We start from the raw sequence: 16653 nt of genomic DNA, 5'->3' as shown, positions 1-16653 counted from the left end.
CAAAGAGAATGTTTCTTACCAGCATCTATTGTCTTTTGAACTGTTGCTGTCACTGTGATTATTTCTGTAAAATCTCCCGTTCTTTGTGTTTTTATTTCAGCTTTTATGTGCATCTTATCTGTGAGACAACCCTACAGTGAGCAGCATTTCACTTCTAACAGTTCCTGAATAGCTTAATCAATGCTTACAATCTGCTGAGATGTTTTACAATTCTAGTCATATACAAATAATTTAAGATAAACAGAGTTTTTAAAGTCTAATAACTTCCCTTAGTTAACCAGCTCATATCTGAAAAGTATAAATTCACCTTTAATACATCTTAGCTTTTATTAAGTATATTAAAAATACCAAAAGAACCAAAGAACACTTTTGGCCTTTCATCGCAATTTACTTAAATTTAATATTCGCTAAGTAAATACTAATAAATATATACTATAAACTGTGTCTATAAACTCTATAATACTAGACAACTAAAATATATACTGAATATATTAATTCTTAAAACCAAAATACTTAAATAGAATTTACCATTTAATAAATACTCTTAAATACTATATACTGAATATATACTAATTCTTAAAAACAAAATACTCAAATAAAATTTTATCACTTAATGAGCGCTGCTTAAAGGCAACATAAACAAGTTTTCGTTTCTGTAAAACTTCTTTTTTTTCTTTTATTAAAATAATAATGCAATTAAAAAAAAAAATAAACAAATAAATGAGGAATGACGAATGTGTAAATGAGTAAAATATATTCTAGATTATTGGCAAGTTTTAAATTAAAAAAATAAAACAAATTTAAATAATGGCTTTTAAAAGATTTCCATTTCATACTAAATGTACTATATTTGATTAACAGAGGAACATGTAAAAATGTAACAGACTTCGAAGAAATATGTAAGCCTTAGAACACTTCGTATTATGCTACTCTTACCATTCTTAAATACTTAATATTTAATGTCAGACAACTCTCACTCCGCTACAGAACCTCACGCATTTGGTTCTTATGCTAGATTGGTGGCAACTCTGGCTTGAATAATAGCAAGTGGGAGATATGTTAGATCAACCGCAGATAGCGTCTCAGTCTCTCAACACTAATCATAAAGTGTTGCATGTTTCTGCCTCGTCTCCCTGACAATCCGGCAATCCCTAAAACCTCAAAACAAAAAAAAAAAAAGGAAACTAACATAAAAACAAAACTGCATGCAATATATAACTTTTTTGGCAGACATTTAATTTACATAGTCGTATAAGAGTAGCAATTCAAGTGTGTTGAGGTCTCAGGCCTGGGGCGTGTTTTTTCTGTTATTTTTTTTTTGCTGTTTTTTGGCACTTTCCGTTAGCCAAGTTGCGTGTTATCAAACGATTTACAGCCCGCAAGTGCGACTGCATAATTTATCAATAAAAAAACAAGTAACAACAACGACAACAACAGCAGTAATGTGTATTATAAAGCAACAGCCAGCAAAAAATGCTAATGAGCCTCCTTCTTCCCCCTTCTTCGCCCTTCGTCCCCCTTCGTTTTGTGTCGACTCGACTAGTTCGTCTCTTCTGTGGTCTACGGCCAACTGTCAGCATTTCTTGAGCAAGGGAAACGGGGCCAAGTAATTTCGTTTCGCTTGATTTTGAACGACTTCCTGGGCAACAACAATCCCGTCCCGTCCCGTCCCGTCCCGTCCCGTCCCTGTTCCCTTTCCAGCCCTGTCCCGTTCATATAGCTCAACCCCTGACCCAGCAATTAGCGACAGTTGCAGCATGGACATAACTTTACGTTCCCTTTTCCCTTTCTTTTTCTCTCTCTCTGTCTCTGTGGTATTTGGTTTTTGCCTTCGCTTCATTTCACATTCCCTCTCTCTCTCCTTCATTTGGTTTTTTTTTAATGACAATTTGTGTTGGTTAGTCTCGTTTTTTTGTTGTTGTGTGTCGTTTTGTCATTGCACCGGTTAATTTGGAAACTGTCGATTTTCATTTATTGGCTTCCGGTTTTCTTTCTCAACAACGCCAGCGAAGCGTGCCAGCTGCCGGCTTTTATTGGGAACCAGCTTTTGAACTAGTTCCACTGACGTTTTCGATTTGAAAACACGCAATAACGATTACTCGCAACCCCAGCACCCTCAATTTGGGGGCGTGGCCGCATTCTAAAACCATCTAGCTCAAGAGTTGTGTCAGCAACATTTAAAACTCCACATTTTATACACTGAGAGAAAATTGCGTTCTAGAAATATCTTTATAAAATTCAGATTTCTCAATCTTGAAAAGAGACTTTAATATTATAGAGTTATTAATCTCAACAAAAATTAAAATTTGTCTTTAAATTGTTAAATTTTTAAATTAATTTTATTTTTATTTATGATTAAAAAAACGTACGCTTTAATTTAAAAAAATATATAAGTATAAGTATAGAATATGTATTTTTTTTAATTTTATTCAATTATAAGTAATGTATTTCAAAAAAAGTTAAATAGTAAACCAAACAACAAATTTTAAAATATTTTTTTTTAATCTATGATTGAACAACTTTTGCTTTAATTTAAAAAATTATAATATGTGAACATATGAACACATGAATAAAAATATTTTATTTAATTATAAGTAATTTATTTAAAAAAAAAAGAAGGTTAAATAGTACACCGAACGTAAAATTGTCAAATTATTTTTTATTTATATGAATAAAAAAAACTTTCGCTTTATTTCAAATAAATATTATAATTATAATATGTATATATTTTTTTTTGAAAATTTTTTTCAATTAAATTTAACAAATGAAATTTTCACTATTCAACATCTTTTTGTGTTTTAAATATATTAAAAAAACTAAAATAAGTTGAATAGTAAACCAAAATAAATGCATGCAACAAACTAATTTTTAAAAATATATTTTATTATTTATCATTAATAATAAAATTTGAGGATTGTTTAATATTGATTTTAAATTTTTCGTTGTGGGATTAATTCCGAAATTTTTTTATTCTTGAATTAAGACTATAATCTGGAATTAAAATTTTTTTTTAGCATTAAACCAATCTAATTTCGATTTACGATAAATGTAGAATTATTCTAGAATATGAATTAAAAATGTATCTACATGGCTCAATTCGGAGAAGTATCATCCTGATATAAATTTGTTTTTCTATATTAAAGCGTTTTTCTCAGTGTAATAGGTGCTTTAATGGCAGGATGGATGATTGAATCAGCTTATATCCTTTCGCTAGGTAAAGTATTGTCAATAGACTAGGTGGCTGAGCTCCTGCAGTCGATGAATAATAGGTGCTTTGACGGCTGGACAAGCGGACAGAGGACAGAGGACAGCGGACAGGTCGGCCTCGCTCTGTTACCCACATTGGCATTAAATTATAATAGAACGCGACCCTTTGCGAGCAAAATCCTTTAGCGAGATGCGCATAATCAACCGGTAAACCAGCACAAATAGTCGAGGAACGAAACGAAACGAAAAGAAATGAGACCCGGCATCCGGGACCCGATCCTAAACTCACCCCATTTATCAAATTCCAGTTATGGTCCCGGCATATTCGATAACTGCTGTTATTCCATTTCGTTTTTTGTTTTTTGTTTTTTATTGTTTTTTTGTTTTTTTCTTTGCTTCTACAACGTTTTTTTATGATGCTGAAAAGCGTAATTAATGCGTTTTCCTTTCGCAATCGTTTTGGGAATTTTTTGCGCTGAGCGTGCAAAAATATACGAGTCTACGCAGCGCCTCGAGGGGCGGTTGTGCAAGGGGCGTGGCAATGCCACAATGCCACTCACACACACTTGCACACACACACTGACACAATGAGAACAACTTTAGGTTTATCATTAAACATCCAAGTGTTACTCTTGCGTTTTATTTCCGCTGCGCAAAAAAAACAGAACAGAACAGAAAACAGAAAAAGGAGAATAAAATAAAAATCAAGCTTAAGGCTGTTTGGTTTCGCACTTGAGCCGCAATATCGCACTCAAGGGTTTAATTTATAGTACGTTCTACACTTATAAGGGTGGCTCAATGGCAAGATAAATAGATGCAGGATATTACGGCCAGCTGCGACGTGTGTGTGTGTGTGTGTGTGTGTGTGTATGTGTGGAAATTATCGCTGCTGCCATTGCCATTCGATTTGTTATTGGAGCTGCGATGCGATGCGACGTCAAAGCCAGGCGACGTGTCTCAAGTGCTTCCAAATGAGTTCAGTATTCAATTGGCAACTGAAACTCGGATTCGGATTGGTATTGGGATTGGGTTTGGGATTCGAATTGTGGAACTGGGGTTCGCTTTATAGGGGCGCTATATAAAGGACTCGGCCGAGTGCGAATGAATGCCAATTTATATCTGATGAACTTAGCATGTGACTGCACAGCAAAACCCCTTTTCAAATCGAAATTCTCCTTTGAATGTCATTGAGACGATTGTCAATCGAGAACTATTGCATGAATACAAAGCGAGTCTCTCATGACGAACTCAACAGGCTTAAGCATTTATTTGAATAAGAATGAATATCATCAAAGCTGATAAATACATATCGAAACCTTTACTTCATAACATCGACTAATAAGGCTTAATCCAGCATTATTTGCCACGCGAGTGAAGCAGATTTTCACATATTGGTAGCTTTTATGAAGAGAATTACAGAGAAAGAATCTTTATTATATTTCATAAATTAAAAATATTTGACAAGAATTTGAAGTGAATATTTTCTAAATTATTATAGACTTTAAAAAATAAATAAGCTATTGAAATATTTTCTTACACATTTTGACAAATTTTATAAAATAAATAGACTTTATATCCCAACTATAGAAATTATATCATTGGATCTCTATATTGAAATTATTTCGAATATTAAAATTGAATACCAAAGTTTATTCAATATATTTAGAAAATACATACCAAATTTTATAAAATATCAAAATGTTGAGCTTTCAATATAAAATTTGGTATTCAAATTACTTTTTATTTAATCCGTATATAATACATCCGTATATTATACATCAACATTAGGTATATTTTAGTTGAATAATTAAACTGAAATTAAAATTTGAAAAATTTCTTATGTTACAATATAAGTTATTTTAGATTATTCTGGATATTCAAAGAATTTCATAGAGATACAATGATAAATATTAAAAGTATAAGGAATTCGGTGAAATCCAACTAAGTTATATATCAACATAGGGTATCTTTTAGTAGAATATATAATTACACTAAAATTAAAATTGTTACAATATATAGTAAGGTTTTTTAGATTATTGTGGATATTCAAAGAATTTCATAAAGATTTAAAGTTAAATATTAAAGTTGTAAGAAATTCAGTGAAGTACAAGAAAGTTAAATATCAACATAGGGTATCTTTTAGTTGAATAGATAATTAAACTAAAATTAAAATTGCAAACTTGTAATGCTACAATATAAGTTATTTTAGATTATTGTGGAAATTCAAAAAATATTATAATGATTTAATGATAACTATTCAAGTTATAAAGAATTCGGTGAAGTCCAAGAGAGTTATTTATCAACGTAGGGTATCTTTTAGTTGAATACCTAACTCGCAAATATTCGTTATGATTATAAATTATAAATTCGGTATTCTTTTTGCGGTTTCTAACCACAAAGGCTGTCTTACTCGTATACCTACAGACCTGCAGCCGTTAGGGATTGGTCCTGGGGCAGACTCGCTGACCACTCGAGTAATGCAGACAAAGCGCTACAAAGACGCATACGACGCATATAACACACAAAAGCAGTGCGCGGTGGAAAACTAGGAAGGCCAGGGAAAGAAAAGTGCTGAAGGAAAACTGCTATTGGTCGTTGGTCGTATGATTAATGACTACAAATTCATTTCCGCCAGCAAAGCGAAACCGACAACGGAGCTTGGCCTGGTGGCCAGTGGCTCACAAAGATTTGTGTTTGCCCATTGCTGGGCGGATTCTCGAGGCAACCTCGTCGTCGTCGTCGTCGTCGTCGTCGTCGTCGTCGTCGTCGTCGTCGTCGTCGTCGCGGACTGTTGCCTGGGACTTGGGTTCGGGTTCGTATCTTTTGTGTATCTTGTGCACACTTCCTGGAAATGCCTGGCAAACAAAAAGTGCTTGTGCTTATTATGTTCACTGCAGGTAGAAGCCATGTGTGGTTGTGTTTGTCTGTCTATAAGCTGGAAATTACTGTAAATCAGCAAATCAGGTCATTAGATACATTAATCTCGACAGCTTGGACAATTTATGCTAAATTATAGCGTGACAGCCAAGCGGCGTATGCAAACGCTGCACGTTTTTCCATTCCATTCCATTCTATTCCACAACATACATTTTGCAATCCCTTAGATACAAAAGTATATGCGTGTGACTATCTACTGGCATACATGTATTCTATAGCGTGTATTGTGTATTATATGTATGTTATGTGCCGCCCTCAGCCTTTTGAAACAGTTGTGCTCGCTGCTCCCTCGGGCAGGTGCGACCCTTATAACGAGCTGCCGGCCAACAATTTGTATAAAATATTGCGCCCGCACCAACAACACGGCCACTAAATAACGCTCATAAAAGCAAAGAAGAAGAAACAGATATAAAACACGTAAAAAAGCTAATGACGAGCCAGGTTCGACAGTGAGACACTCACTAAAAGTTACAATACAAGTCAGCCAATACACTTTTTTTTTTCAAGATATTACAACTTATTTTTTAAGCCTTTCCAATATAACTAAATCTCATAAGAAGTCAGTCTGCGAATTTCGTGATTCTAGCGCAAATGGTTCTGGGATTACATAGTTTTTTATTTACGGACAGACGGGCAGACGGATAAAAAGAATTGATGGTGGTGTCATTCCAATTCAACTTCATCAAGCAATATTTCATATGAAGGTTCTTAACAAATTTCGTAACTCTAGCTATTATCTGGGTTTCTTATGTAAGGACAGACGGACAGACGAATAAAAAAGGGAAGGTTACTTTATTTTAAAGTAAACTTCCTAAACAACTTCTCATAAGAAAGCTGTATGTCTTAGCTTTTATAGTTCGTGAGTTATACGATATTTTTTATATGGACAGACGGGCAGACGGATAAAAAGAATTGATAATGGTTTCATTCCAAAGTAAACTTCATCAAACAATATCTCATATGAAGATTCTAAGCAAATTTGGTGGCTATAGGTATTACCGTTCTAGTGACTCTGGTCTTCTTATATTAGGACAGACGGGCAGACGAATTTGGTCAGACTGTTTATAATAATAACTGTTTGTGTTATAAGTACAATAGAAAATAAATTTCGTATTTTCGATTAAACTGATTAGCTTAATGAAAAACAATTTAAGTAAATAATTTACGAATTCTTGGAGAATAATAACAAGCCAAGAAACTCATAAGCTCTAACTAAGTGAATATACCTTACTCCACTTTAGGGAACGAGTGCAAAAAGGAAAGAGGAAAAAAACGGTTATCACTAAAAGCCCCCATTTCTTCATTCAGCGTTTCATCGTTTCCCAAGTGCAAGTGACAGTTTCTCATGAGGGAGAAGGGAGAAGAGAGCAGAGGGGAGCAGAGAAAAGGTCGGTAAGAGGGAGCACATGTATTGAGTTCCCCCTTTTTTTATGCCTCGCACTCACTCATTCCGCACATTGTAAACGCCTAATAACTGCAATTTGAAACTGCAATCAAAACGTTAAACGTAACTGTGGATGTCGGGCATTACGAGTGTGTGTCTTTGAAATGTGTCGCCAGAATCGAATTGAAGCGAACCAAAGCGAATGGGGAAATACTCTTGCTATTATAGAGAGATTTTCAAGAAATAATATTTCATCAAATTCTTAGGAAATTCTTTTCAAATTGAATTTCAAAGTTATCCCCATTATAAATAAAAACTACCCAGTTATTTCTTGTAAGTTAATAGCCAAGTTTTATAGAAAGTCTTCCCCTTCGGAAATTGTTTGTTAATCATAGAGTATACAAAGTGTGTCTACTAATTGGGGCATCTTGATGCCTCTTTAAGTCGCAATTTACCGCCTCCAGCATATTATTGTCATATATTCTTCATATTTCGTTTTTTTTTTTTTTTTGTTGCGGTTATTCCTTCACTCGTAATTGTTGTAAATGCAGGCAAAATGATGGCAATTGCTGTTGACTGTCTGACTGCCTGAAGAAGGCGTGGCAGAGCAACTGTTATTATTTTTAAATTATTTTTAAATATATGCGCTGCGTTCAGATAGTTTTTCTTACTTTTGTTGATGTTTTAAACGAGTTTAAGCACTACAAATAAAAGGTTGTGATCGAAACTAACATCAGATTTTAATATAAATTATTTCTTTAGTTTTATATACGCTATTTATAGTGTAGAACAGTATTATAACTTTGCAGCAAGTGCTGACATTCTGGTATATTTTGGTATATGATATATTTTGAATGTACTATATCAATATACCAAATATAGCCTTTGGTATACCTTAGTATATTTGCGTTATTTGGTATTTCTTAAGAATAACACCGCACTGTTTTATCTTTATTAAAAATGGGAGCGGGTATCTCCATGTCGAGCACACTCGACTGTAGCTTTCTTACTTATTTATGATATAGAAGTTTTTTTTAATTGTGAGCTTCATAAATTATAAAAAGGGTTAAATCGATACGAAGCAAACAGCATATTTTATACAAATTCCTTGATTCTTTATTAGATATTATTTCATTCCACTTTAAGCACTGCAAATAAAGGGTTACGATCGATGCAAAGCAGACATCAAATTATCTATGAATTTTGCTTTCGTTTATTAGATTTTGTTTCATTTCATTTTAAGCATTTTCAACGAAAGGTTTTGATCGATTATCTATAAATTCTTTCTTTCATTCGTTTTTAAGGATGATATGATTACTACTTTTGAATTCAAGCGAAGAGATATGAGTGCATTTTAATATGAAACAAATTCTACAAATTCCAAAAGCTATAACTATAATTTCATCGCAGGGCTGCTTCGAAAACAAAACAAAAATTAAATATAGGAAAAAAAATGAGGAATGAATAAAAACGCCGAAGCCAAACGACATTCCAAAGTCCAGGGTTATTGCCGGGCAACGGTTTGTTCTCGAAAGTATTTCAACGGAATTCGTTTAATAGCATTTGCAATAAAAATAAGGAAAAGGGGTCAAAGAAGAAGAAGCAGAAGCACTTTGAAAAATATTCAGAGAGTATAACTGCAATTCGTTCGCATCGAAGACCTTTTTTGAGCGGCATTCGTTGGTTTTTTGATTGGTCCCGTCGAAGGTCAGTTTAATTATGCATTTGACAGCTGATACTTGCAACCCAGAGAGAGAGAGAGAGAGAGAGAAAAAGAGAGGGAGTGCAGGTGAGAGACAGAGAGGGAGGGAGGCAAGCCCTTGAATGGATTGCTGTTTTTTGGGGAGCTAAATAGCTTGCATGCCTGACAATTAGTTGCATAATTTGAAGTCCGACCGAAGAAGTATAAGGAAAGAGCAGTGGAAATACTTGAAATTGTTGATAACTCGATCGGTACAATGTACAATACAATGAAAATGAATAATTCCCAATGGGCCTGTGGGGGCTATTAAAAAGATGCCAATGTGTGCCCAGCAATCAGCCACCAAAATGGCCATGATGAATCAGTAAGGAGCTGTCGCTCGACTCGACTGGGAAAGGAAAATCGTATACAATACATTATAAGAGGCAACATGAAACCTATGCAACGAACGAACGAACGAACGGCTTCTGCGAAGACCCAAGATACAAAGATACATTTTTAAAATGTTAAATTGATGCAGGCAACTCTCGACTCTCAACTCGCAACTGGCAACCATAAAAAGGTATTTAGCAATTTAGATGCATTCGACGTCGTGTCCAGAGACGGACGCCAACTTCAACTTCAACTTCAACTCGAACTCCAACTCCAGCTCTTGAGTAGAGTGTTCGGTTTCTGGTCCTCTTAAGTCAGTCGTTGTAGTTTTTTCCTCTTTTCCTCTTTTCTGAGTATCGCACGCTTCGATCTTGGCTGCTGATTGCGCAGCTGGAGGGGATGATGATGGCTCTGTGCCTTGAAAAATGAATTGCTTAGCGCTCGTTCGCCCAAATAGTCCATGGCATAAATTCCGAATGGGAAACGCATCAATCAACGATTTTAGCTCACAAGCTGCGAATAATAATAATGCAGACTGCAGGACAGAAAGAGAGCGCACTCAAAAGCTTAGCACGCAAAGGCAGCGAGAACGGGTGAGAAGAAGCGGGAGAGAGCATAATAAACCACAAAAGCACGCAAGCAGGCAGACTGAGAGAGAGCGAGATAAAGAACATTGCGTTTGGAGTTGAAGCTGGATTTGGAGTTGGGAGAGACTCGTGATGATATTGCTGGAAAGATTAGGCGGCGCAATGGCAGCCAAAAATTAAATAAGAAAAGATAACAAGCTAGGCCCAATGCTTGCTTGCTTGCTTGCTTCGTCCCAGGCAAACAACAACAGCAACAACAGAGAATGTAGAGAACAAATAGGCGAGTCATCGTCATGACCATGGCAAGCGGATTAGTTTACCTGCCTCGCCTCGAGGTATCGCGGAGTCTCTCGCTCGGAGTGGCAGCTAAAAATTTACGATTTTAGCACAGATTGTAAAGTAAATTTTCCTGTTTTTATTTCGAATTAACAAGCGGCCCAAGCAAACAGACAGACAAAGAGGACAGAAGAACAAGAACTACAACGTCGCACTGGATGCTTGTGAAAAATAAAAAACGAAAGTTTCATGCACAGTCTGTCGTCTCGTTCTCGCTCACGTTCTTCTGTCTTCTTCGTGTTTTTGTTTCTTCAGAATGCGCATTACAGGAAGCCGTGAATTGAACCGGTTGCTTCTTTTCAACCGAACTAAGCCGAAGCTGAGACCTGAGACTGAAGCTGAAGCTGAAACGAACCGGGAACGGTTACTTAATAATACAAACAGGTTTCGGTCTCCGTTCTGTTCTGTGTGTCCGCTTCTCTCTCGAAGGATGTGCCTCAAGTAGAAAGGCTGAGTTAAATTATGGATATTGATATGCTGGCCAAGTCTTTATTCTTTTTCTTTTACTTCTTGTTTTTTTTTTGTTGTTATCAAAGCGATGACAATGCGCGATTAGAGGCGAAGCACAGGAAGTCAAAAAAAAAAATGTGGGCTGGTCTTAATGAGGGAACGGCAAGATTAGAGTTGAGTGATGAAACGGTTGAAAGAAAGGGATAGATTATGAGGGTTTCTAAGGTATTTGTATAGAATGTAAAGCTCGCATAAAGATAAATACTTATGCATTTGTATGTGTGTGTGTGTGTGTTTGTGATTTTCTGTATCATGCCGCAGCTAATTATTGTTGATTCAATTTGCGCGCTGCTTATTTTCTTAGGCAATTTCCTGTTTCGCTGCCACACTCACTCACAACAATGCGGTCTACTCTTCTTCTTCTTTGGTGCGCCGTTCGTTCCGTACCTATTTCTTTAATTTGAGCAGTTTGGTAATTTAAAAATTGGATCCCCCCATAATCAACTGTAATGCGGCCGACTCGAAGCTGAGCACGCAAGCAGCAACAGCAACACCAACAACGACGGCAAACAAAACATATGCTTCGACAATAACAACAACAACGATATAATGGGCACGCCGAAGCCAAAGCTTCACTTCACAGCCAGACGGCCGCACATAAACACACACACACAAGCATGCAAGCTCAACACAACAACATTGTCGATACTGACACACCTCCCCATTTCGAATAGTACTCGGCTGCTCGTAAATTATTGCCGTCATTTGTGTTTGCTTGTGTGCGAGTGTGTGTGCGTGTGTGTGTGAAACAGCTGATTTGTTATCAACGACACGCTGAATAAGCAGTGAGAGAGCGAGCGCAACAGCGCAAGCGAGAGAGCGCCAACTAGACTTGGAGTGCTGAATTCTCACGCTCACACACTAACAACAAAAGGTAGAGCGCGACCATTACAATAGCAACAGCAACAACAACAGCAAGCAGCGACGTCGGCTGCTGCTGCTGCTATGGCAACGACCTTCCTTATTTATTACAATGTGTGTAATCGTCTTCTGCGTCTGTGAGTGTGTGTCTGCTCTCTACAAGTGTGTTAGTCTCTGTACAATGTGCAGACGAGGCTTTTGTTGTTGTTGTTGTCAATGATGATGGTAGCGCTGGATGGTTGGAGAGTGCAGAGTGGGTGGGGGAGGCGCTGACTTAAATTGCTTAGTTTTTAGTGCAGAAATGTCTGCAACATTTAAGTTTAATGTTGGCTCGTTACTGTTGTTGCCTCTGCTGCTGTTGACGCTTCTTATGCTTTGTTCGTTTTGTAGTTAGAGTGAGACAGACCGAGAATGTGTGCGGGGGGAGGGGTAATCTCCTTTGCTGTGCATGTGTGTGTGTGAGTGTTATTTGCTGGCTGCTTTTGCACTGAAAATTGTGTGTGCTCATTGCGCAGTTTCCGTGTGGCTTAGTTTGAATTTTATTTTACTCGTTATTGTAGTTGTTGTTTTTTTGGCTTTTATTTTAGTGCCGCACCTTTGTAGCCAAAAGGAGCACAAGGAGAGACAGAGAGAGAGAGAGAGAGGACACAGCAAACACAGTGGACAGTGTGTACATACATACATATTATTTAATGACACATTAAATATTACAAGTAATAAATGTTGCATAGAATTGTAATAAATAAAAACAAGTAATATAAAGAAAAAATGAATTAAATTTCATTTTGATTGCACATTGATCAATAATTGCTGCCAGGATAAACTTCACACATATGCGAGTATTTTCTTTTTTTATGGCTGTGTGCATTTTGAAGAGCTTGTCGCCGAGGCCATTAAAAGCGAAGCCAACAACAATTTGGTGGCATATGAATGATCAAAGCAAGCAGCACATAAAAAGCTGAAACTGCGCAGAGACGATGGCAACGACGATGGCGGAGGCCATAAAAGAAATCATAAAAATTAAAGCAGGGCAACACTTAACACACACGCTTAAAAGAGAGCGAGAACAGCAGCAGCAGCAGCAGCGCAGCAGCGCAGCAGAAATATTATTACAAAATAAAAAGGCAGCAGCGACGCGACGTCGCTCTTTCTCTCTCTCGTACACAAACAAAACGAACGGCAGTTGTAAAGATGGCCGCCGTAGCTATTATATGGCTGAATTTGTAAACGACACCAACACTTACAAACACACACACAGGCCAGAGAGAGAAAGAGCGAAAGAGCGACCATGTGATGCGGCATGTGTTTCACTGAATGCAATTGGCTTAAGCGTTTGCAGCAACGATAACAATAGCAACGTCTGTGTGTGTGTTTGCTGAATACGCGTCGACGTCACGGCCCAGTCGGCAAATCAGCTGTGCCAAACAGCAGGTAAAACGCTGCTGCGGCTGCGGCTACGGCTGCTGCCTCTGTCGCTGCTTCTGCTGTTGGCCTGAATAAGGGCCACGCCAGCAACGAGAGACAGTCGCTTGAGAGAGCTTGACGCGTGCAGACAACAGCGAAGAATACGCGACGTGTGCTCAGCAAATTTAAAATTGAACAACATTCTAACAACAAATATACATTGCAATTGACAATAAATTCGACACTATCGAATTATAAGTGACAGCAAAGTGAAGACATCAAGTGCAGTAGTACGAAAATAGAAAGAGAGGCAAAGAACTCAAAGAAATACAAAATAAAAAGTCATTGACGCTCTCGTTCTGTCGACGTCGACGTTGGCGTCGCCCAAAAACAGCTGTCTTTCGATTTGGGCTCTCTCACGCTCTTCCGCTCTCTTGGAAATTCAGCGGTGCGCGTCAATTCAGCTCTGCGCTCTCCGTTCTCTCTCTCTCTCCGCGTTGGCTGAATGCGGAAAATTACAAAAAATTAACAACATCGAAACGTCGTGTTTCATTTCGCTTGCGCTGCTCAACGGGAACGGACGTGTTTTGAGCTAATTTCCCTGCCTATTAAAAACAAAACAAGAAACGGAAAAAGAAAACAAAATATATTGAAAACAGCAAGAACTGTAAACGCGTGTATTTTGCATTAAAAGACTGAAACAATAACAAACAAAATACAACATAAACACTCAACTTGCAGCTAAAATAGATTACAACTAAAAATAAAAACCAAGACTGATTACAATAAAAACTAAAAAGAACTGCAAGCAAAAGTAAAATTTAACAAACGCGTGCGACGAAAAACGGGAAAAATAAAACAAACAACAGCAACAACATATGGATTAAGGTTCCTCACACACACACAACAAACACAAACATAATTCTAACACACACACACACAACAGCTACAAACGGATATCACAACTGCAGCTGTCTCGCTCTATCTCTTTGGATTACCAGTGCCAATATCTCAAAATCAAATTGAAAATACAAGAAAAAAGTGAAGTGAAAACAAAAGTTGCAAACGCAAAAATCTCAAAACGAAAATGCAATGCTAAAACAATAAAAGCAAAGTTCATAACTGCGAAGCGAAAAAGCAAAGCAAACGCAACAACAACAACAGCAGCATCAGCAAGCAACAACAACAAAGTCAAAAATGACGATGGCTGCTTGCTATGCAAACTATGACATGTCGTCCATGTCTTCTCTCTCGCTTTCGCACAGCATGTCGGCAGCTCTGCAGCAGCAACAGCAGCAGCAGCAGCAACAACAGCAGCAGCAGCAGCAGCAACAACAACAGTTGCAGCAGCAGCAGCAACATCATCATCAACAGCAACAGCAGCAACAACACATGTATCACGCTGCAGTTGCTGCACATCAGCAACAGTTGCTGCAACAGCAGCAGCAGCAACAACAGCAGCAACGTCAGCAACATCAACCCGCCAACAACAACAACACACGTCTCAGCCACGGCGCTGCGGCGGCGGCGGCGGCAGCAGCACAGCAAACGCATGTGGCTGCCGCCGTCGCTGCCAGCAACCAGCGTCAGCAGAGCAGCAGCAACACCAACAGCAGCAGCAACAACAGCAGCAACAATGCTGTCGCTGTCGCCAGCAACAGCAGCAGCAGCTCTGCCGCAGTCAACAAGGACTACAGCATTCCACTGCACGTCGACTGCAGCGTCGAATACGAGCTGCCCAATCAGCCAAAGCCGCCCGCCGGGCAGCGTGTTGAGCCGCTGCTGATGATTCATCCCTGCTACTTTCGCAAAATGGAGTCGCAGCGCCGCAGCCCCTTCGTCAACAACATGCAGGCGACGGCGACTGCGCGCAGTGCCGCCAGCAGCGCGGTGAGCAGCGCCGCTGCCTTGGGCTCCAGCTCTGCGGCTGCAGCGCCCAGCAGCGCTGCCAGGCGCAAGACTCAGATGCAGCAGCAGCAACAGCAGCAGCAGCAACAACAACAGCAGCAGCAGCGGCAGGCAGCGTATCAGCAGCAACTGCGTCAGCAGCAGCAGCAACAACAAATGTCACAAATGTCGCAGCAGGCGTTGTATCCAGTGCAGCAACAGCAGCAGCAACAACAGCAGCAGCAGCAACAACTGCGCCAGCAGCAACAGCAGCAGCAGCAACAACAACAGCGCAACCAAAGTCGTCAAAGCCAAAGCCATTCAGCCACCTCAGCAGCAGCGACGTCTGCGTCGAATCAATGGGAACAATTGACGCAGCAGCAGCAACAACATTCACACCTACACTCTCACGGACACACACATGCGCACTCTCACACACACACACAACACCAGCAGCAGCAGCAGCAACAACATATGCAGCATGCAGCGACGCTTTACTCAGCCAAAAGCTCAGCTGCAGTCAACTCCGCCGTCACCTCCTCAGCCAACGCCGCTGCCGCTGCGGCTGCTGGCAAACGCGATGCGTTAATTTCGGGCAGCAGCAGCTATGCCAGCAGCGCTGCCGTCGCCAAACAGCAGCAGCAACAGCAGCACTGCCTCCCACCCCCCGTTGCGCCTTGGGATGCGACTGCGGCGGCAGCGGCGGCTGCGCTGCTGATCGATCGGTCGCCGATGGCAACAGTTCCTAGCAATTATCAGGCCGGTCCTGAGGCCACGCCCATGCACCGCCTGCCGCCGCCGCCCCCACAGGCGGCAGCAGCGACCGACAAGCTGAGCGGCAAATATCGCCAATATTTGCGCACTCAGCATCGCATGCATCCCTACGCAGCAGCGGCGGCGGCAGCGGCGTCGCTGGCCGCGGCTGCAGCTGGCGCCAACTTGGGGCCGGCGTCGTTTGTACCCTTTGGCTCAGCGGCGGCGGCAGCGACGTCGGCAACGGCAGCAGCGCCAACATTCCAGCAACTGCAGCAAATCTCCTGCTACAACGTGTGATCCAACAACAACAACAGCAAAGGCAACAACAACAACATCAGCAGCAGCAGCAGCAACATCAATTGAGACAGACGCTTACCAAGTAAACGTCAATGAAAGAAAAAAGAAAGAAAGAAAAGAAAACAAAAACAAAACGCTTCTCACCCATTTTAAAATGTCTTCTTTTAGTTTATCACGTTCTCTTTATTTTTTTGTCGTTTTCGTTGTAAGGGCGACAATTTTGTTGCCTGGTGTGAAAAACAAAACCAAAAAACAATCCGAACGCATGACAATAAAACAACTCAACTAAATAAAATTAAGAAAAATGAAAATATGTATGTAAAAATGGTGACTGCTGACAAAAGCTCAGTGCTTTGAGCTTGCATTTTGTACGTGAGGCGAGCTTAAAGTGCCGTTACTTCTCGTTACTTGCA

The 16653-nt window shown here is 39.3% G+C and overlaps 1 protein-coding gene across 1 annotated transcript; it reads left to right on the top strand.

The window, feature by feature from the left end:
* Positions 1-13445: 13445 nt before the first annotated feature.
* Positions 13446-16431, top strand: LOC132784290 (centrosomal and chromosomal factor). Its single transcript, XM_060789812.1, has one exon. It carries the CDS (start codon positions 14498-14500, stop codon positions 16238-16240), a length of 1743 nt encoding a protein of 580 aa, XP_060645795.1. The 5' UTR covers positions 13446-14497; the 3' UTR covers positions 16241-16431.
* The last annotated feature ends 222 nt before the right edge of the window (positions 16432-16653 follow it).

Source organism: Drosophila nasuta, chromosome 2R (assembly GCF_023558535.2).
Source record: "Drosophila nasuta strain 15112-1781.00 chromosome 2R, ASM2355853v1, whole genome shotgun sequence".
Lineage (NCBI taxonomy): Eukaryota > Metazoa > Arthropoda > Insecta > Diptera > Drosophilidae > Drosophila > Drosophila nasuta.
Note: the sequence above shows the minus strand (reverse complement) of the source record. Positions and strands in the feature narration are given on the sequence as shown.

Coding starts and splice junctions, on each gene's coding strand:
- LOC132784290 (XM_060789812.1), top strand. CDS start 14,498: ATGACGATGGCTGCTTGCTATGCAAACTATGACATGTCGTCCATGTCT.